Source organism: Chiloscyllium punctatum, chromosome 27 (assembly GCF_047496795.1).
Source record: "Chiloscyllium punctatum isolate Juve2018m chromosome 27, sChiPun1.3, whole genome shotgun sequence".
In the NCBI taxonomy this organism is placed as follows: domain Eukaryota; kingdom Metazoa; phylum Chordata; class Chondrichthyes; order Orectolobiformes; family Hemiscylliidae; genus Chiloscyllium; species Chiloscyllium punctatum.
This window is the reverse complement of record NC_092765.1, coordinates 49722952-49744828: the sequence shown is the minus strand read 5'-3', so window position 1 is coordinate 49744828 and position 21877 is coordinate 49722952. Positions and strand designations below refer to the sequence as shown.

At 42.6% G+C, this 21877-nt stretch overlaps 1 protein-coding gene across 1 annotated transcript in view; it reads left to right on the top strand.

Annotated features, from left to right (window-relative positions):
• col9a2 (procollagen, type IX, alpha 2) overlaps positions 1-21877 on the top strand; it is a 213495-nt gene that overhangs the window by 174701 nt on the left and 16917 nt on the right. Inside the window, exons 26-31 of the mRNA XM_072548624.1 lie at positions 1784-1828; positions 2698-2730; positions 2913-3059; positions 9388-9442; positions 13175-13363; positions 19212-19289. Of these exons, the coding sequence (XP_072404725.1) occupies positions 1784-1828; positions 2698-2730; positions 2913-3059; positions 9388-9442; positions 13175-13363; positions 19212-19289 (547 nt within the window). The remainder of the gene's footprint in view (positions 1-1783; positions 1829-2697; positions 2731-2912; positions 3060-9387; positions 9443-13174; positions 13364-19211; positions 19290-21877) is intronic.

Below are 21877 nucleotides of genomic sequence, written 5' to 3'. Positions count from 1 at the left end.
ATAAATATATTCAACATCTGAGCTTACATAGGCTTTCGTGGTAGAGAATTTCAAAGTTTCACAATCCTTTGAGTAAAATAATTTCTCCTGTTGGGACTTAATCTTGGACATAATAGATATTCACCTTTTTTTTTCAAATTGTGCCCCTTGGTTCTGGACTCCCCAACCAGGGAAACATCTTACCTGCATCGACCCTGTGTGTCTCTTTAAGTAGTTTGTAGGTTTCAATGAAATCATCTCTCATTCTTCAAAACTCTACAGAATGCAGACCCAGTTTGCCCATTCTCTCTTCAGAGTATAGCTCCACCAGGTCTGGTGAACCTTTGTTGCACTCCCTCTGTAAGAATAAGATCTTTTCTGAGGTAAGGAGTCCTTTCTGAGACATGGGAAAATTGCAAACAGCACTATACCTTAAATACCTAAAACTGCACACAGTACTCCATATGCAATCTAACCAAGCTCCTTCCAGTTCAAGCAAGACTTCATTACTCCTGTACTCAAATCCTACTGCTATAAAAACTGACATTCCATTAGCCTTCCTATCATTTGCTGCATCATATAGTCTTTAGTGATTTATCAACAAGGACACCTAAATCTATTTGTACATATACGCTTTCCAGCTTTCTACTATTTAAGAAATATGCTGCACATCTGTTCCTCATGATGAAGTGGATAACTTCACATTTTTCCGCATTACATTCCATCTGTTGAGTTCTTGCCTATTCATTAAGCCTGTCCAAATCTTCCTTTATGAAGGCAACACACATTTCCACTTAGCTTTGCATCATCCATAATTTAAAAGTATTACACTTGGTCCCCACATCCAAATTATTGAGAATAGTGAACAGCTGGACCTAAATATTGATCCTTGTGGTACCAGACTAATGTGAGAATGACTCAATTATTCCAACTCTGTTTTATATCTATTGGTGAATTGTTAATCCATGCCAGTACATTACCTCCAATTCCCATGTGCTTCAATGTTTCTAATCAGCCCCTTGTAGGGGACTCCATCAAAATCCTTCTGAAAATCAAAGTATATTACACCTATCAGCTTCCCTTTATCAATTTTATTTGTAACATTTTTACAAAACTCCAACAAGTTTGTTAAACACAGATTATCATTCATAAATCCATGCTGACTATACCCAATCAGATCTTTATTAATCAAGTTTCTATTTATGTCATCCTTTAAAATAGATTCTAACATTTTCCCTACTTTAAATGTAGGGCCAACAAATCTGAAGTGCCTTAATTTTTTTGCTGAAAATGTGTTGCTGGAAAAGCGCAGCAGGTCAGGCAGCATCCAAGGAACAGGAGAATCGATGTTTCGGGCATCAGCCCTTCTTCAGGAATGAGGAAAGTGTGTCCAGCAGGCTAAGAGCTTTTCCAGCTACACATTTTCAGCTCTGATCTCCAGCATCTGCAGTCCTCACTTTCTCCTCTTAATTTCTTTGCCCCCTTTTTAAATAGCTGGGTGACATTTGCTACTTTCCAATCCACAGTCGGTATTTTGTTACTCAGTGTCGTGGTGAAATGGCACAGGATGTTCCTTGCATTAAATAAATATAAGTTGTTGCTGTTTTCTGTATATGGCTCTTGGTGGCTTGGTGGGTGTGGGAGGTTTTGTGGGTGTGCATGTGCGTATGTGTGTAGTGGAGGGGAGGTGGTATGTCGGGGTGAGAGAGGGAAGCTGTGATCTTTCTGGCCATTGCCCATTTGCTGAGAATGAGTTAATGTGATTTGTTCCAATGAATATGATTGCTGACATTGCTGATTGCAGGGCGACCCAGGGGTGGAGGGACTGGATGGTGAGAATGGTGAAAAGGTAAGATCCAGAAGTTCTTCTACTTAGATTCAAGATCAAGAGTCAAGGTTTACAGCTGAGTTGGATCTCTGACCCTTTGTTTAATTGCTTCTAGTTCTGAAATGCTGTTAGTCCATTAAACCCACAGTTCATGGTAACCAGACTACAGTGATGGTGAAACCAGTCTTTCACTCCGCCTGGTGCCTGCTTGTAAATTAATTAGACAATGTTGCTAAGGATGTCTCAAATGTCCCGTTGTCCCTCAGATTATGAATGAGGGGAGGGGTCAGGGTCAGGTCCAGAAACTTTGCTTCGGATTTGCTTTTTCTAATTTTTAACTTTATGTGCCAGGCCAGGCCTCTGTCAGTAGTCCTGTAAACTCAAACTTTCATGCAATGGAAGACACCATATATGGTTTGAAAGGAGTTACTTCTTACTGTGAATTAGTCACATGATAATTGAGACAGAGGCCAGCAGAGCAGGCTAACAGGAGCCCAGCTCCAGTCTGCTACTTGGGGTGAAGCAGAAAGCCCACTGTCAAGGCCCAGGTCCGAGATCCTGGATCAGCAACAAGATCAGACCCTGGGCCAGGGGCCAGAGGTTTGAAGGGGCCTACATTCGCAGAGAGAAAACCTACAAGAAAACATTTCTCCCTAAATGCTTTGCTCAGCTGAATCACAGGACAGGTCTCTGGACATTGACCCAGTTGTTAGGGGTCTCATGAAAATGTTTCTTTCAGATAGAAAAGTTGGGATGGATTAGTTAAATCCGGTAACAGAGACTGAGCCCAGGAGAGCTCTAGTTTGGTGAACTGTTTGATTGATTTGTTTGGTGCTGGTGTGACATTGAGTTGTCTGAATTGAGCTAACATTCTTCCTCTTTCCTCACAGGGAGACTCAGGGGAGCCTGGAGTGAAGGGAGAGGTCAGTCTGATTACAATCCAAAACCTTGGGTCCTCTTCTGTTTCATACAGTGTTAACATTTACCCTGAAGGGTGGGGAAAGGGGTGTGGGCTGCATCGGGTTCAGTGTGATGGGTTGGGCTGGGTTTATTAGTCATTGCCGACTGGCTCACTGGAGTCTGATCTTGTTTTGTTTCCCTGCAGCAAGGTGTTATGGGGGAGCCAGGGTACAGGGGCCCAATTGGTAACCCAGGAGAGCCAGGAGCAGAAGGTCGAGTAGGTTTGCCAGGCCCTCGAGGTCCCAATGGAGAGCGTGGTGTTACCGGATCGACTGGCCGACAGGGGATCGCTGTAAGTATCTCCGCAGTGTGACATGATTCAGGGAGTCTCCTCGCTGGTGGCTCCCTCAAAGGAGAGTGGAGTTCAGTGGACAGACATACATCCCCATAACACAAACCTCTTGACATTGTCATCTCACTTTGTTGCTGATGTCGAACTGTAGGGGGTGGTAGTAATTAACTTTATCTGGAGATAGCTGGAATGGGTGGGTGTTTAGTAGATGAATGTCGATTTCAGAACATTTACTTTTCAGCTCCATTCGCAAATCTCTCTGATCTTTTTATTTCACTCCCTATTTCTTTCAGCACTGTAAATGCACTTCTCTCCTGACTGTTCTCCCTCTCTGAACATATGAGCATCATACACTCACTGATTTTTCTCCTGTCTGGAGTGCTCCTTGCCTGAATTCACATTTTGATTTGTTTTGCTCCAGTGAATCTCACTTTGAGTGGTTCCCCAGAGACAGGTAACCAAACTGACACCCAGTTTCCAGCAACAGCATCCTATGCTTTATCGTTTATGTCTGCAATGTCCTGAGAGTGTTTGACAGAGGAAGCTTCGCTCTGTATCGTGTGAAATACATGTTTAACTAGTTTATTGGAGTTATTTGAAGGTTTAACCTGTGTGTAAATAAAGAAGAACAAGTGAATGCATTATACTTAGATTTCCAAAAGGAATTTGAGAAGGTGCCACATCAAAGCGTATTGCAGAAAAAAATCTCATGGTGTAGGGGATAACACACTGGCGAACTGGAAGCAGACTATAGGAAAAAAGGGTCATTTTCATGCTGGTAGATTGTCATGAGCGGTGTGCCGGGACCTCGACTGTTTCTAATTTATATAAATGATTTGGACTGAAGGTATGATAGCTAAATTTGCTGGTGACACAAAGGTAGGAAAATGAATTGTGAAGAGCACCTAGGAATCTCAAAAGGAGATAAATAGTGACTGGGCAAAGATCTGCCAAATGGAGTATCATGTGGAAAAGTGTGGAATTGTCCATTTTGGCAAAAAGAATAAAGAAGTAACATATTATCTAACTGGTGAGAGGTTGAAGAGCTCTAAATGCAGAGGGATCTGTGTCCGAGTGCATGAATCACAGAAGGTTAGTATGCAGATACAGGAATAATCGGGAAAGCTAATAAAACGTCATTGTTTATTATGAGCAGAATTGAATGCAAGAGTAGGAAGGTTATGCTTCAGTTATACAGCGCATTGGTGGGACCACATCTGCAGTACTGTGTACAGTATTGGTCACTATGCTTATGGAAAGATGGTGCTGCCTCGGAAGCAGTTCAGTGAAGGTTCACTAGACTAATACTTGGAATGTAAGGATTGCCTTATGAGGAACAGGTGGACAGGATAGGCCTGTATCCTCTGGAGTTTAGAACAGTCTGGAGTGACTGAATTGGAAACTTATTTGCACAGGCTGGAGTAGAGCCCCTCCCATCTTGAAAAGGAGAGTGGGAGAAACGATACAAGATGGTGCTGGAGTAGGACACTCCAATCGAAGCTTGTCCGCTCCTCCTGTCCTTTGTTTCTCTCTCATTTTCTTACTTTCAGTGATTTCTTCTCCTTTTCTTCGTTCTCTTCAAATCCTGGCCTCTGGCAGTGAATCCTGGCCTCCTCTGGCGCTGCGGTCTCCCCTAGCGGCCTCCTGACCTGGGGCAGCATCCTCCTGAAATTGCATGGCAATCTCCTGGTTCAGTGGCCTCCTGCAGCAGCCTCCTGGCATGGCATGGTGACCTCTGATAGTGGCCTCTTACCATAGGGGTCTCCACGTGTGGAGCCAGGGCCTGGTGTGGGCTGGAAGCATGGTGCCAGCGTGGTCCGCTGTATTGAACATTTATTCCTGTAGTGCTGGACATTTTATTTTCTGTATTGTCTAAATCTTGCAACTAAAGAGACTATACCTCGGTACTTCTGTATCTAAGTTAGCACTGTAACTGACAGTGTATAAAGTTTTCACTAAACTCATTGAGTATATGTGACATTAAAGGCTATTCTATTCTATTCATAAGATCCTGAGGGGTCTTGACTGGGTAGACGTGGAAAGGATATTACCCCTGTGGGAGAATCTACAACTCGGGATCATGTTTAAAACTAGTGGGTCGTACATTTAAAACAGCGATGAGGAAACAGTTTTTTTCGCAGTGGGTTGTGAGTCTTTGGAATTCCCTTCCTGAAAAAGACAGTAGATACAGAATCTTTAAATACTTTAAAGGCAGAGGTAGGTAGATCCTTGATTACCAAGGGGGTGAAAGGTTATCAGGGATATGCAGGAATGTAGAGTTATGGTTAAAATCCTATTGAATGGCAGAGCAGACCCGAAGGGCCAAGGTACTTGCTGTTGGTGGTTGTTCATATGTACAGAGATACAGTATTGCAAGGAAACCGAATGTGAAGGCTTAAAACATCACTCACTACTGGACATCATTTAAGAGAAGCTAGAACTGCAACTATACGGCAACAATAAAGAGTTAAAAAGACTGGTAGGCAAAGAAATTGTTGTAATATTGCTGTCTGCATCCTGCTGATAATGTCTGAGAAAGCTTAGAGTAACAGAACTTAACATTGATGAATGCAAAAATACAAGCTTAAAGTGCTGACAGTCACTGTTAATGGTGTGGGGCAGAAAGGCCTCAATTTGGTAAACGCTTCCCTGCACTCCCTCTACAGCAAGAACATCCTTCCCCAGAGAAGGAGACCATTTAACGGAAGTTAGAACTGCAACAATAAAGACAAGCACAGACAATGAGAAATAAATTGTAAAACCGTATGTCACTTTGAGGAGAAGCAACATGCAGTTTTAAAACAGTGGAAACACTGGTGATCTCTCAAACATGCATTGTTCAAAAAAGTAAAGCAAGATCACAATTAAGAAAATTGCTTTCAGTGAGATATCTCTGTTAGAATAGTTAGCAGAGACATTTCAAAGAGATGTTACTGTTTTGTGATTCAGTGATTCAATTTTAACAGAGCTTATTTGCATCCGCTAAATGTATTATGTTAAAGTTTACAGATGACACAAAGCTGGGGAAAAGGGTGAGCTGTAAGGGGGATGCAGAGATATTGCAATGTGAGTTTTGGACAGGCTGAGTGAGTGGGCAAATTTATGGCGGATACAGTATAATGATTATTAGACAGACTATTAGTCTTATACTTTTATTCTGTCAATTGGGGCGGCAAGGTGGCACAGTGGTTAGCATTGCTGCCTCACAGCACAGAGACCCAAGTTTCTTTCCCACCTCAGGCAACTGACTGTGTGGAGTTTGCACATTCTCCCCGTGTCTGCGTGGGTTTCCTCCGGGTGCTCCGGTTTCCTCCCACAGTCCAAAAATGTGCAGGTTAGGTGAATTGGCCATGCTAAATTGCCCGTAGTGTTAGGTGAAGGGGTAAATGTAGGGGAATGGGTCTGGTTGGGTTGCTCTTCAGAGGGTTGGTGTGGACTTGTTGGGCTGAAGGGCCTGTTTCCACACTGTAAGTAATCTAATCTAATCTAATGTCAGTAGATGGGAGGCAGCAAAATGGAATTCAGATTAGTATTGGAATAGCTGTATATTGAGAGAGGAGAACGTTCAGCGAGACCTGGGTGTCCTTGTGCAATAGTCACTGAAAGTAACTGTGCAGATACAGCAGACAGCAAAGAAAGCAATCTGTATGTTGCCAAGTGAGGGGATTAAAGTACAGGAACAAGGATGTCTTGCTCCAATTATACAGGGCCTTGGTGAGTATTGCATGTCATTTTGGTCCCCTTATCTGAGGAAGGATGTTCTTGCTATAGAAGGAAACAACAAAAATTTAACAAATTGATTCCTGGGATGGGCGGACAGACGTATGAGTAGAGTTTGAGTCAGTTAGGACTGTATTAACTGGAGTTTAGAAGGGCAAGGGAGTTCTTCATAGAAACTTACAAAATTCTAACAGAACTGGACAGGTTAAATGCAGGAAGAATATTCCTGATGTTGGGGGAGTCCAGAACCAATGTCATGGTTTAAGGATAAAGGGTAAACCTTTAGGACTCATGTGAGGAGAAGTTTCTTCATCCAACGAGTGCTGATCCTGTGGAATTCATTATCACAGAAAGTGTTTGAGGTCAAAACATTGTGTTTTCAAGAAAATGATAGGTATCGGTCTTGTGGCTAAAGGGCTGTGGAGAGAGACCGGGATTAGGATGATCAGCCGTGATGATATTGAATGATGGAGTAGGCTCAAGTTGTCAAATGGCCTACTCCTGTTCCTACCTCCTCTGTTCCTACGGACAAATGGTCAGTTTTAAGCTGGACACAGGAAAGAGTGTCAATATCCTGGGAGATCAGGGACCATGGCTGAAGAAACAGAAGTTGTCACTTAACAAAGATTAATCTGCATGATCTAAGAAGAACAGCTCCTAATATTAAAGGTCTGCTCCAAATAGTGCTGTATCACAGTGTGTGAAAGATGCAATTGTGTGTCTATGATTCAGGGTCATTATCCCTCACTTCTGAACCTGCTGCACGTGTTGACCTTGACATCCTTGTGGTAGTTCATATACAGTCAAGTTAATAACTGGCTCAGAAACAAACTGTTGTTGACAAACAAGTCACTGGGAAGTTTTCATTGGGTTTACTAGACTCATTCAAACAGAAAGAAGAATCGTGTGAAATTTCACAGAATTTCTTATTGCCAACAGGAAAGAAGTCATAGACTTTACAGGACTGGTGGAAATGTTCTAATCCCTGTTAGTGACAAAGATAGTGTTAAGCAAGCAACAATCTTCCTGCGTGACAACTCCGGAAAGTCTGGTTCAGCAGTCAGACAACCAAAGAAGGCTTCAGGTGCTGAAGGTGTTAGTGTCAAGGTTACATTGAGTTCCATCTGGTCTGATGATGTGGGTGCAGATGGTTGAGATCAACTCGAGTATCCAAGGGGGGGGGGGGGGGGCACAGTGGCTCAGTGGTTAGCACTGCTGTCTCACAGCACCAGGGACCCGGGTTTGATTCCACCCTCGGGTCTGTGTGGAGTTTGCATGTTCTCCCTCTGTCTGTGCAGGTTTCCTCCAGGTGCTCTGGTTTCCTCCCACAGTCCAAAGATATGCAGGCTAGGTGGATTAGCCATTAGAAATACGGGGTTATGGTGATAAGATAGGGGTATGGGTCTATATGAGATGCTCTTCAAAGGGTCGGTGTGGACTTGATGGGCTGAATTGCCTGCTTCCACACTATAGGGGTCCTATGAGGAGCAAATACATTCTACACAGCACCTCAGAGTCTTAAAAACTATGACACTCTTGTTAATGTAAACTATACTTATTGCTAACAGCAATAAACCACCCTGTTACCTCAGACTAGTGACTCTAGTCTGGTCTCCCCTCCACCATTCATAATTAGACCAGCTTGAGAGTCAGCATAGAGAAAGATAGGCGACTGACAGTGAACCCTCCAAACCAGAATACTGCAGCATCGCGCCCAGTCTACTCCTGATACCACCACTCTCCTGCTGAACTCATACCCACTGACAACCCGATTACTTCGCCAAACATGACCCAACTCCCCCTCGCCAAAGCACCAGACTCCACTCTCAAGCCAATCATTCTGTTGTTACCCAACTAATGCCCAACAGAATGCCAACAACCCTCTGAACACCATGTACACCCTGAACCCCAACAACCCCCAAACCCTAACAAAATACTAACTCCAGCAAAACACCATTTACCCCTGTTTCCTAACCTGGCTGCATTGCTAGCCACCTAACAGCATTAGCCCAACCTGATGTGATTACCTCCCTGGCTCCCTGGCTCACTCCTGTACCCACCCATTTACTCTCTTCCCCCCCCCCCCCCCCCCATTTGACTCACTCACTCCTTTATATACTTGTACCTCTGAGTACAGACCTGAATATGGCAACTTTTTCACCCAAAAGTACTGCAGTTGCTGGGGTTGCAGCACTGACCATTTGTGGGATTGGAACGTCCGGCAGGAGTGGGCAGGTTGGGAATATCTGCCCGGGCAGAGGACACAAATCCAATATTCTGTGTGATCCATGTAGATGTTGGCCATAGGTGAAGAGCTTGTTGATGATCCAGTGTGCCAGCAGTGCCACTAGCAGACCGAGTGAGATACTGCAAGCCTCGCTGACATGGATCAATCTAGCAAGGTGCAAACGAGTTCCTTCCAAATTCTGAAGCCCTTTAGAAGGTGCTTCTAATTATATTTTAGAGAAAGATAGAGGAACATGCTCTTCTTTTCTGCAATAAAGAATTTAAAGGGCTGTGTATGAGCCCTGACAATGGTCAAGATCCCACTCTGCTTAGTCTAGGAATTTGAGGCTCTCAACTTATCTATTTCTCATTCTTTCCACAGGGACGTGATGCAGGAGATCAGCATATTGTTGAAGTTGTCTTGAAAATGATGCAAGGTCAGTGCTGAAAGAGACTTCATTTATAAAAACATTTTACAAAAAGGCACTGAGTTTTACTGGGCAGTCTCAAATATTAATGTGTGTGTCAGAATATCGGTTTATGAGTGTGTCACTGTCAGAATTGGTTTGTGTTTCACTATCAGACTGTGTGAGTGTGTCATTGTCAGACTGTGTGTCACTGACACAATGTGTGCTTATTTTAGTTTTCATTGTCAAAGTTATGTTTTCGCTGTCACTGTATGTGTGATCATCCATGTCAGTGCGTGTCATTGTCAGTGAGTGTTTGTGTCTGTCCATGTGTGCGCGCGCACTATGTTGATGGGTGTGTTGGTCAGAAAATGGTGTCACTGTTAATGAATGTTGTCACTGCCAGAGTTGCTGTGCTATGTAATGTCAGAATGTGAGCATGCTTATCACTGCCAGTGCATGTGTGAGACAATCTGTGTACATGTGTCCTCATCAGAGTGTGTGTTGTCGTTGTCAGACTGTATGTGTGTCATTGTCAGTGTCTGTGTCCATATCAGTCCATGTCATTGTTAGTGTGGTGTCACTGTTAGTGTGTGTGTGTCCATGTCTATACATGTCATTATTAGTGTGTGTGTGTGTGTGTCACTGTGTCATTGTCAGTGATTGTTTAGTCAATGTCAGAGACTGTTGCGTCACTGTCAGAATGTGTGTATTTCTATGTCCACGTATGTCATTGTATGTATGTCACTGTCAGTGTGTCTGTCTGTCACTGTCATTCTAACTCTCTCGTCTTTAACTCTCCATTTGTCCTATTTCTGCAGCTACTGATTTGGTCATCCACACTCTCACTTTCATCTTGCCGCCTAAGTTCTTGATGAAGTTATTCCTTGCACACCCTTTAATCTCATGAACTCAGACCTGAAAGGATTTAGCTAATCACCATCAAATCTGCTTGTAATTCTTCAAGCACAATCAGCTCTTCATCTGGTCCACTAAAACCAGCCCTGAATTGTACAGGTAACCCCAGGCTATCGGGTCTGCTAAAACCTGCCCTGAATTGTACAGGTAACCCCAGGCTATCGGGTCTGCTAAAACCTGCCCTGAATTGTACAGGTAACCCCAGGCTATCGGGTCTGCTAAAACCAGCCCTGAATTGTACAGGTAACCCCAGGCTGTCGGGTCCGCTAAAACCAGCCCTGAATTGTACAGGTAACCCCAGGATCTTGCTGCATGCTTCCAGCTGTCTGCTTAAACCCTGTTCTCATGTCCAATCCATTTCCACCTCCACCAGTAAGTGCAGCCTTGGTCACTAAGATGGAACCATCCAATCAGGTAGCTTCTCTGCGTCCCTTCCTTCTATGTGATGAAACTTCTGTAAAGGTGCCCTGAGCTCACATTGTGTCCTCTCCAAGTGCACCATGTCCATGAGAGCCACCTCCTGCTTTCTCAATCCTGTTCCCACTAAACTCTCCTCCTAGTCCCCCATGTAGCTGATGTTGTTAACACATCTTCAGCTGATATTTCACTTTTCTCCAGAAAACAATCCACATCCTCTCCATCCTGACAAACATTTGTCCCATCTCAACCTCCCTTCCTTCACCAAAGTCTGTAAAATCAATTCCCATCTATTGTTGAAGCCCAGGGTTGAATCTCTTCAATCAGATTTCCACTCCTGCCACAGTATTGAAGCAGCTGTTCTCAAGGTCACACCCCAGTGTCTCTGGCTCTGGCTCTGGCTGACATTCTTTCCCGGAATATCGTTCTTGACCTGCCTTTGACATTGGTAGCCACACCATCCTCCTCCAGCCTGTCTCCAGTGGCTGAGGGAGACCTGTTGTCACCTGTTGCTGTCGTAGTTAGAGAATCACTGGCAAAGATTTCTATTGCTGTTCCTATTCCTTTGCTCTAGATCATCGTAGAATCATAGAATAGAATCCCTACAGTGTGGAAACAGGTCATTTGGCCAACCAGTCCACACTGACCCATTTCCCTACACTATTACTCTACATTTACCACTAACTAATGCACCTAATCTACACATCCCTGAACATGATGGGTAATTTAGCATGGTCACTTCACCTAACCTGCACACCTTTGGACTGTGGGAGGAAACCGATGCAGACACTGGGAGAATGTGGAAACTCCACACAGAGTCGCCTGAGGCTGGAATTGAACCCAAGTCCCTTGCGCTGTGAGGCAGTGATGCTAACCACTGAGCCACTATGCCACCCATCAATAGATGTTCCCCTAGGATTGGTCCTTGTCCCATCCTTTCTTTTCTGTCTACACCTGTATCTGAAGGCACAATGTTAGATTTCCCATTTACACTGACCACACCCTGCTCTACCTCACCACCACCTCTCCTCACTGCTGTCCTGTTTCTTTATGGTGACATTGTCTATCCAGCCTCCTGTACTGGGTTTAGTTTATTTGTTCCTGGTTTGGAAATGGCAGTACATCATGTGACACTGTAGTCTAAGACTTTCACCAGCTGCTGGTTTAGCAATGTTTTTGATTTTAAAATACTGATCCTTGTTTTCTAATCTATCCATGACCTTGCCTCTCTCTGCTTCCCCGCCTCTTTCCCCCCCCCCCCCCCCCCCCCAGCTCTCCAATCCCCTCCTGCTTCACAGCCCCAAAAATATCTCCACATCTCTAATTCTGGCCTCTTGTGCATTTCCAGTTATAACTATTCCTCTATTGGTGGCCCCACCTGCAGTTTTCTTCAGCCAAGATCTGGGCCTCCCTCCTTAACCCCATCCACCACTCTACCTCACTTTCCTCCTTTGAAACACTTCTTTGGGTTATCAGACCTAACACTTCCTTATACAGCCAAGTGGCTTACTTTGTTCTACACTGCTCCTGTGAAGCACTGTGCGATGGTCCATTATATTAAAGATGCTACATAAATGTAAATTGTTATTATACTTTGCAAAAACCAAAACTTTATTCCCTTGCACCTTAATCTTTACACTTACTCCTCAATCATCCTCAACACCTCGCCTTCTTCCCAGAGCACCTTCCCATATTAACACCCTTTTACTTCCTCATACCTCACTTTCAAGGTCCCAAACATACCTTCCAGTTGAAATGGCAATTTTCTTGTAGAAATTTCAACTTATTGTTTTGTGTCTGTACAGTGCAGAGTGCTCTACCCTGGGGAAATGAAATGCACAATGGGTGACTGTTTGCTAGCCCCTCCCTGCCCTGTGCGCATGCCCCTAATGTGAAAGTGTGACACTGAGCTTCTAGCCACCCATAATTTGAATTCTCTGTTTCACTCCCACTCTGACCTGTCTGCCCTCGGACCACAGCACCTCTCCATTAACTCTTATCATTAGCTCAGGGAACAATAAGTCCTTTTGCAATTAGGAACTTCACAGTCTTCTGGACTCAACTTTGAGCTCAGCAATTTCAGCTTGACACACACCAATCCTCAGTGTGAGGGTCCCACTCAGTCTGTAAGTCACAGAATATTAGTGCATGATGTATTGTTGTCCTGAATATCTGACAATTTTCCTTTTAGCAAGTGTCTTTTTTTTAAAGTATTTTTATTGAAAATCTTTACAAAATTATAAAATTACAAAAATATGAAAATATAACAACAACAATAAACAATAAACCAGCTACTATACTACTCTATAAAAGAACTCTTGCAAGTGTCTTTATCTGATAATGTGACCAGAATGACAGGACGCTGATCACTGTATCTGTGGTGTCTGAACAGTTCATACTGAATCACATTTTTTGGATGTGTTACAGAACAATTAGCCGCAGTCGCAGTCAGTGCCAAACGAGCAGTACTGGGAGGAGCAGGGATGACTGGGCCCCCTGGACCCCCTGGAAAGCCAGGCTTTTCTGGTGAACAAGGGGACCATGGGATTCCTGGGCCTCGCGGCTTACCTGGTCTGCCAGGTGTTCAAGGCCAGATCGGAAATACCGGGCCCAAAGGTAAGAGGTAAAGCAATCCCTGTATGGTGGATGAATATGAAGGCCCTGCACACACACGATAAATAATAATCTGCATCTTCAACATCTTATTTATTAATGTTCCAATATTTGCTGTCCTGTATGTGCAGGGTGTCAATCAGGATTCATGCCAGTCAGTGAGACAGAAACCTTTCCTTGTGGAAAGGGTTTATTAACAACTCAGTCTGATTCTTTTTATATATATTCAGGGATGTTTTCACACACAACTGGCCAATTCTTATCCACTGCCAAATCACCCAGGTTACTTTCTTTCTTTATCTAAGGGCAAGGGCAGAATGTCCAGATTGTCAAGGGATATCGAGAGTTAGATAAAGAAAAAGAAACATATAGAACATGGAACAATACAGCGCAGAACAGGTCCTTCGGTCCTCGATGTTGCGCCAATCTGTGAACTATTCTCAGTTCGCCCCCCTACACTATCCCATCATCATCCATGTGCTTATCCAAGGATTGTTTAAATCTCCCTAATGTGGCTGAGTTAACTACATTGGCAGGTAGGGCATCCCACACCCTTACCACTCTCTGAGTAAAGAACCTGCCTCTGACATCTGTCTTAAATCTATCACCCCTCAACTTGTAGTTGTGCCCCCTCGTACAAGCTGACGTCATCATCCTAGGAAAAGTACTCTCACTGTCTACCCTATCTAGTTCTCTGATCATCCTGTATGTCTCTATCAAATCCCCTCTTAACCTTCTTTTTCCAATGAGAACAGACGCAAGTCTCTCAGCCTTTCTTCATAACACCTTCCCTCCAGACCAGGCAACATCTTGGTAAATCTCCTCTGCACCTTTTCCAATGCTTCCACATCCTTCTCGAAATATGGAGACCAGAACTGTACACAATATTCCAAGTGTGGCCGCATTAGCATTTTGTATAGTTGCAGCATGATATTGCGGCTCCGGAACTCAATTCCTCTACCAATGAAACCTAACACACCATATGCCTTCTGTACATGTCAGATACCACACATTAGAAACAGGGGAGTTCCTTCAGAAGAATAGAGAGTGTAAGAGATTGCTTATAATGGAAATTAGGAGGGCAAAGAGAGGCTATGAAATATCTTTGACAGACCTTTGTGATCAAGAAAAACCCCAAAACTTTCTGTAAGTATATTAAGGGAAAGAGTGGGATCTATTAGAGACCAACGAGGCAGCCTGTGCAGGGGATAAGATCTTTAATGAATACTTAACATCTGTATTCACAGAGGAGAAAGATATTGTAGCTGGAGATTTTATTCGAGATGGTGAGGTTCTAGACCATGCTAAGGTACATAAATTCCCAGGGCCTAATGAGATGTATCCCAGGCTACTATAGGAGTCAAGGGAGGAGATTGCTGGGGCCTGGCAGAGATATTTAATACTTTTTGGCCACCGGTGAAATGCCAGATGACAAGCGGATACTAACATGCTTCTTTGTTCATGAAGGGCAGTAGGTAATTACAGGCCAGTTAGCCTGATGTCACTGGCAGGGAAATTATTGGAAAAAATTCTGGAAGACAGGATTAATCAACTCTTGGAAAGACAGGGTTTGATCAGAAATAGTCAGCACAGATTTGTCAGAGAAAGATCCTGTCTGATTAACTTAATTGAGTTTTTGAAAGGGTGACTCAATATATTGATGAGGATATGGTTTATATGGACTTCAGTAAGGTTTTTGACAAGGTCTCACATGGAAGGCTGGTCCAAAATGTAAGAGCCAAAGGGGTTGCAGATAATTTGGCAAACTGGATCCAAAATAGGCTTGCACATAGGAGGGAGAGGGTGACAATGGAGGGCTGTTTTTGTAGTTGAAAGCCTTTGAGCAGCAGTGTACCACAGGAGTCACTGCTGGGAGTCTTGTTCTTTGTCATGTACATTAACAACTTGGATGTGAATAATAGAAGGTATAATTAGTATATTTGCAGATGACACAAAAATTGGGGGTGTTATTGATAGTGAAGAGGATGGTCTCAGGCTGTAGTCTGATATTGCTTAGCTTGTAAATTAGGCAGAACAACGGCAAATGGAATTTAATCCTAATAAGTGTGTGGTAATGCATTTTGGAAAGCCTAATAAGAGAAGGATATACACAATGAGTGGTAGGTCCCTAGGGATACATGAGGATCAAAGGGACCTTGGTGTACAGATCCATAGATCCCTAAAAGATGTCAGCACAGGTAGACAGGGTGGTGAAGAAGGCATACAGGACGCTTGCCTTCATTAGCTGAGGCATAGAATAATAGAGTAAAGGAGTCTTATTAAAACTTTAAAAAACATTGGTTAGGCCACAGATGGAAGACTGTGTGCAATTCTAGTTGCCACATTCTTGGAATGTTGTGATTGCACTGGGAAGGATGCAGAGATTATTCACCACGATGTTGCGCGGGATGGAAAGTCTCCGTTATGAACACACTGGATAAACTGGATTTATTTCCCTGGAGCAGATGAGGCTGGGTGGTGATCTGATTGAGGTGTAAAAAATTATGAGGCGCAGCCAAAGTCAATGTTGAAAATCTCTTCCCTATGGCAGAAATGTATAATATCAGAGGGCATATGTTTAAGGTGAGGAGTAAGTGGTTTAGAGGAGATCTGAGAAAGCAGTTTTTTCACCCAGTGGATGGTGGAAATATAGAACATGCTGCCTGACAGGGTGATGGAGGCAGGTACTCTTACAATATTTAAGAAGCATCTGGATGAGCACATAAAATGCCAGGGTATGTTAGTTATGGACCAAGTGCAGGTAAGTGGGATTAAAATAGTTTAGTGTTCGTTGGTCGGCATTGACATGGTGAGCTGGCCGAAGGCTCTCAGACACTAACTATGTCTAACTCTTTCTTGAAAACATCCAGTATTTTGACTTCAACTACTGCCTGTGGCAGAGAATTCCACATGAATCACCACTGTCTGGGTGAAAAGATTTCTCCTCACTCCTAAGTGGCCTACCCGTATTGTTAGATTGTGACCACCTGGTTCTGAAATTAGCCTCTTTTCCTTTAAACATCTATTTCCTGATCCCATTTATGCCTGATCCCATTTATACCTGCTTAATACTTTTATAAAAGAGGTTAGATCTTGTTAAAGGAATACAATAACATTCAGGTTGTGGAAAGTGACTTCACAAAAACATGTCAAGTTTCATCTGACCCCTTTTCACAGTCAGCTGATGAACAATAATGGTATTTGATGCCCTGTCTCTGCTCGTAAAATGTTTTGCCTCAGCTATTTCACATTGAATCACAAGCGTTTCTTGTGGTCTCAGTGTGTTGTCATCTCAAACCTGTTGTCATCTAGAACTCTCAAATTCCTTCACTTCACTCGGGCCTGTATTTTCTCCATAACATTTTAACAAAGGCACTCTACATCCATTCCACATTTGTATTGTCCAACACAGCACAATTGAATGAGTCTATAACTAAAACATTCATTACTGGACTGTAGCTAGTACAATTCCCCCTTCCTGAACAGTGTCACCATCTTCTCCTCCCCAACCTTTCAACTTGTGCATAATTTCAAAAACCTTTCAAAGTGTTATTTCATTTACGACAATTCATTGCATAATGCTATCTCAAAATGCATCAAAAAGAGCCTGTTGATCGTACCACACACATTCCTGTCGTTCATTTTTTCTATTGTATTTCCCCATTCTTTATTTCCAGATATCCTCATCTCTTTTGGTTCTAATTCTTCTTTTGTTGACACTTTCAGCCTGTATCTGGGTGGTCTGCACTGCCACTACCAGATAATGCTCCATTCTTTGTGCCATGCTTAATGCCACATTTGACCCATGTAAGCCCCCAGGAATAATTTTTTTCCAAAGTTTTTTTAAGACTTTAGAATTCTGTTCCAAAAATGTCTTTCTTATTGAGTATCTAACTCCACTTGATATTAGCAGGCCGTCCATGTTTAACACCTTAACAGAGTCCAACTGTTTAAAGGCAAGAACTGAATGGGGAATCTCCAAGTAGACTTTTTGCAAATGTTTAGGTGGTCTGTTAAATTCCATTTTATAGAAACATGGAAGTCAGGAGTAGGAATTGGTCATTCATCCTTTTGGGTCTGTTCCACCATTCACAATAATCATGGGCTGATCCTCGGTCTCAATGCTATATTTCCACTTTCTCCACAAACCCTTTGATGCCTTTAAATCTAAAAATGTGTTTGCATCATGCTTAAATATATTTAGTGGCTGACCTCCACAGCCTTCTGTGGTGAGATAATTCCTCCTCATCTCAGTCCTAAATAGTCTACTCTGTATCCTGACATTGTGTCCCTTGGTTCTAGATTCCCCAACCAGGGAAAACATTCTCCTTCCTAAATCTAACTGTCCAGCCTGGCGAGAATTTTTATATGTTTCAATCAGATCCCCTTTCACCTTTCTGAACTTCTGTGAATACAGGCTCAGTTGAACCAATGTCTGCTCATAGGACGTTCCTGCTATCCCCTCAGCCTAGTCAATCAGACTTCCATAAAATATCTGTTCTGCTGCCTTCTAAATTTATCAAAGTCTGTCCATGCCTCTCTCTAATAGGTCATCTTTTTATAAAGTTTAATAGCATTTCCAAATCTTTCTCAGTATCCACTTGTTGAGAATACATTACCTCCGATCTTTGTTCTCGGAGGAAGTACAGAGACAAGGTAAAGTCCTAACCCTTGGCCATTATTCACTTCATTTTTAAATTCATCGTAATGTTCAACTTCACACAACATGAGTAGAATGTCATATCCAGATACTTTGCATTTGATTTCAGCCATTCTTCTTAAAAGTAACTCCACTTACAATGTTTGGACTGAAAAGAGCTCTGAGTTTCCTATCTTCACCTTCAGACAACCAGCCTCTACTCTTAATGTCAATCCTGGTCCAATCCAGTCAGTGAGAGAGAAAGCTTTCTTTGTGGATAAAGTTTATTAACGAGTCAGTCTTGCAGCTGTTTTCTTACTCTGGCCCTCCCTCTTTGTCCTTCTTTATACCTACTCAATTAATTAATGTTAATCACCTGTATATCTATTTGCTGCATTAACATAGGCCACTTGTTATAGATCTGCACAGTTCAGCTCCAGTTCAGTACTGACAGGTTGAAGATCTCTCGTCTGTGAGCTGTGAGGATTCTGAAGTGAGTGTAGGGTGGCCAGAAACTGCTTCCTAGAGAGCACCTACTTCATGTGTCTGAGTTTATGCAGTCCTGAATTGGTAACCTTGGTGAGAGAGCCCATAGGATGACTAATGTTGTAAATGGAATTGTAACAGTTGCAGTTAGGGGGGGGGGGGGGAGGGAGGGGAGTCGTCTTTGACTGTGACTGAGAGATATTAGGGCTCAGTGGAGGGCATTTTATTTTTTATCTAGTTGTGACAAAGGCATGTTAAGGATGGGGATATATTAACAAGGAGCAGTTTACAACCAGGCCACTTGTGGGATCATAGCTTGAATTGTCTGATGTACTATGATGGAAGTTTCTCAGAAACCCAAATCATTTAAGTCAAGTCGCCATAGTCTTATGAGACCACGGGGCTCCACTCTCATTAGAGAGAGATAACTGGTGGTGATTTAACCTGAGGACCACCACACCTCTGGCAAGGGGAGAGGTTGAGAAGGACAGTCCTTCATGGTAACCTCAGCTCCGTAAACCAACTGTCCAGCCAACTGAACTAAACCGACCTTCAACCAAGTCACTCTTTTTAGGACAATATGTCAAAAACAATATGCTGGTCAAGTAGAACCCTTTGCTGATTATTGTAGTGAATTAAGTTCAATGATCGTACATTAACTGATGATGAAGTTCTGTAGCGGTTCTGGAATCTCACCCAATCTTTGCATTTTTTTTTTAAATGAAGGAAAACAAGGAGAGAAGGGCGATCGAGGTGAGAAAGGTCATGGATATCCAGGTCTCCCCGGTCCACCAGGCATTACAGGTAAGAGCCTGAGACTCTGTTCACTGACACTCTGCTGAGTTTGGCTTTCAGTTGTTGCAGGTTTGTAGGTTGTCACTTTGCTTCGTAATCTTTCTCTCAGTTAGTTGTGTCTAGAAGCTTTGTTGTTTAATTCCATCTGCAATCACTCTCTGTTGGCTTCGTATTGATAGAAATGTAGAGAACACAGAGACAGCTGAGTCCCTATGGATGTTTAGCCTCCATGTAAACAAACATTCTGGATAACTTTTTCGCTTCCCATTTCCCTTCAGCACCTGTCCAATCCAGTTTCAAACTTGATACTTTCTGTCACAGCCAATAACATTGAAAATTTTCTTTAAATCCTCACAACTCTGTGAAGCAATATCTCCTGATTTCTATTTTAAAGATGTTGTGCTTCTTTTTGTATCAGTGACTCCTTAACCTGCTCCTCTTTGAGTGTTCCCTTGAGATTGTTGCCTCCAATTTGAAGGGTTCTGAGTAACTGAAAATTCCAATGTGGGTGTCCTATGGCAGATTTCCCCCCCGCCCCCCAAAGAACATCATTAGACTCCTATTTCTAGGCTATTATTGAGTTCAAATACCACCCTAAGCTGGGGTGAGATTTGAACCCAGATCCCCAGAACATTGCCTGGGTCTCATTGACATGTCATCACTCAGCAGAGGTATTAGACATCTTCTGATATGCTTTGATATCCTTAAAGACCCTCTAAATATTGAAACCACACCATAGAATGTTTTCTATCTCGATGCATCCTGCCATGGTATGGCAATTTCTCTACCCAAGATAGCAAGAAAAAGTTGTGAATACAGCCCGGTCCATCACGCAAACCAGCCTTCCATCCATTGACTCCATCTGTACTTCCTTGGGAAAACAAGCAACTTAATCCAAGACCTCTCCCACCCCGGTCATACTGTCATCTACCCTCCTCCATTGGGCAGTCAATACAAAAGTTTGAAAGCATGTACAAATAGATTCAAGGACACTTTCCTTCCCTCTGTTATCAGACTTGTGATCAGACCTCTTATATATTAGAGTGGATCTTTCTCTGAATGTTCTCTGCAACTGTAACACTATATACTGCATTCTGTTCTATTATCCTAACGTACTTACTTAAGGTATGATTTGCCTGGGAAAGCATGTAAAGCAATACTTTATACTATATCTCAGTACATTTGGTAATAATAAATCAAATCAAATCAAATCAAACCTGGCTAACAGCAACTTGAAACTTAGCAGGCCTGTCTATTTCACTCTGCAGTGTTCCAGTATGAATTCCTATTGGTCTGGAACTCCATCGGTCTGTCAATTTGGCACCTGCTTGTTGCCACATTTTGGAGCCCTTGTACACGTATTCTTGCTCATAATTCAAACTTGTTTATAGATGTCTCCCTCTCTAACCTTAATCTTACAATTCGCTGTTTTATTCTTAAAGGCATTGAAAGCTATAAACAGGTAAACACAGATAGAAACATACGCAGAGTCATAGAGATATACAGCGTGGAAACAGACCCTTCAATCCAACTTGTCCATGCCAACCAGATATCCTAAATAAATCTAATCCCATTTGCTAGTATTTGTCCATATCCCTCCAAGGCCTTCCTACTCATACACCCTCCAGATGCCTTTTAAATGCTATAATCGTACCAGCCTCCACCACTTCCTCGAGCAGTTCACTTCATAAACACACCACCATCTGTGTGAAAAAGGTGCCTCCCTTCTCACCTTAAACCGATGCCCCCTAGTTTTGTTCTGGGGAAAAAAAACCTTGTCTACTTATCCTATCCATGCCCTTCATGATTTTATACATTTCTATAAGGTCACCCCTTTACCTTTTACCTTTTAGCCAGTTTTCATTCGAACTGGCTAGTTCTCTATCTCTTCCATGTAATCTAACCTTGCTGACCAGTCTACCATGAGGAACCTTGTCGAACGCCTTACTGACCCCCATATAGATCACGTCCACCACTCTGCCCTCACCAATCCTCTTCAATACATCTTCAAAAAACTCAATCAAGTTAGTGAGACATGATTTCCAACACAAAGACAGATGTTGGAAGAAATTTAAACAGATCATAGCAAGTATAGACAAATATAAGGAGATATAGCAAGTATTGACACATACAAACACGTAAACATAGAACAAGAAAGGTATAATCAAGAATAAAGATGTAAAAGCAAGTGTAAAGAAATAAAGACAGGTATAAACAGACACAAATGAATATTGATGGGTATTTAACGTTAAAGAAGAATTGGAAACTAGGTAAAAGTGCAGGAGTGGCTCTGTTAATTCATGTTGACATTTGCGCAACTGTAGAGGTGACCTTTTCAGGACATCAGGATGTTGAATTGGTTTGGTTGGAATTAAGGAATATTCGGGGAAGTAAGTGATTTTAGGGTTGGTCTTCAGGCTGTCAAACAGTAACCACACTATAGAACACAAACATTGGTGTTTGTGATAAAGGGCCAATGATGATCATGGGTGATTTTAATTTACATAGATACTGGGAAAATCAAATTATTGATTAGATTTTTTATTAGATTTACTACAGTGTGGAAACAGGCCCTTCGGCCCAACAAGTCCACACCG